Here is a 1,127-nt window from a genome sequence, read left to right as displayed (position 1 = left end):
GTGAGTGAGTGAGTGAGTGAGTGAGTGAGTGAGTGAGTGAGTGAGTGAGTGAGTGAGTGAGTGAGTGAGTGAGTGAGTGAGTGAGTGAGTGAGTGAGTGAGTGAGTGAGTGAGTGAGTGAGTGAGTGAGTGAGTGAGTGAGTGAGTGAGTGAGTGAGTGAGTGAGTGAGTGAGTGAGTGAGTGAGTGAGTGAGTGAGTGAGTGAGTGAGTGAGTGAGTGAGTGAGTGAGTGAGTGAGTGAGTGAGTGAGTGAGTGAGTGAGTGAGTGAGTGAGTGAGTGAGTGAGTGAGTGAGTGAGTGTGTGTGTGTGTGTGTGTGAGCTCACATCACTTTCTCTCTCCCGTCAGAGTGGACAAAAAACGGGACAAGATCGAGCGGAAGATCCTGGACAGTCAGGAGCGGGCCTTCTGGGATGTTCACAGACCTGTGGTGAGTTTGAGTCCCATCACAGGGAATAAATAATAAATAATAATTAATCTCAAATAAGAGTTGTGATATACTACATGAATTCTGCTTATTCCCTTTTTGTGCTGACAATAAAATATCCGTCTTGAGTTTGTAATAAAAAAGGTAATTATACACAAAAATAAATGTAAAAATAATTTTGTTTTGCATAATAAATTTTACATAATTAAGCATTATTGTTTACAGTATTGTTAATATTACATTTATTTTGTCTGAAAACATTAAATGTGATATTGAAATTCATATTTGAAAAAATACTTTTTACCTAGTAGTAGTATTTTTTAAATATTAATCAATATAAATAGTAGTTTTATAAATGTCAAATAAATATATATTAAACTATTAAATATTACTTTTTAGTTGTTTTACCACTTTACATTTTTTTAGTAATTAAATTGAATTTTATTTAAAATAGTGTAAAGATTTTTTAAAATATGTATGAAAACAACAAATAATACTAAGATTTTTAAGATGTTTAATGTTTTTAAACTTATTTATTTATTCGTTTTTAAAAAAAAAGATTTATCCTTTTCATAATCTCAGGCATCTTTATTTGAATTATGACGCTGCTCACACACACACTCTCTCTCACACACACACACACACACACACACTCTCTCTCACACACACACACACTCTCTCACACACACACACACAAACACA

The 1,127-nt window shown here is 33.9% G+C and overlaps 1 protein-coding gene across 1 annotated transcript in view; it reads left to right on the top strand.

Annotated features, from left to right (window-relative positions):
• The window catches only part of LOC107746761 (regulator of G-protein signaling 7-like), a 36,473-nt gene that overhangs the window by 22,372 nt on the left and 12,974 nt on the right, over positions 1–1,127 (top strand). The window contains exon 7 of the mRNA XM_016561055.1: positions 347–428. Within this exon, the coding sequence (XP_016416541.1) occupies positions 347–428 (82 nt within the window). The remainder of the gene's footprint in view (positions 1–346; positions 429–1,127) is intronic.

The sequence above is a fragment of the Sinocyclocheilus rhinocerous genome, unplaced genomic scaffold (assembly GCF_001515625.1).
Source record: "Sinocyclocheilus rhinocerous isolate Xijiao unplaced genomic scaffold, SAMN03320098_v1.1 scaffold409, whole genome shotgun sequence".
Lineage (NCBI taxonomy): Eukaryota > Metazoa > Chordata > Actinopteri > Cypriniformes > Cyprinidae > Sinocyclocheilus > Sinocyclocheilus rhinocerous.
This window is presented reverse-complemented; position numbering and strand designations above follow the sequence as displayed.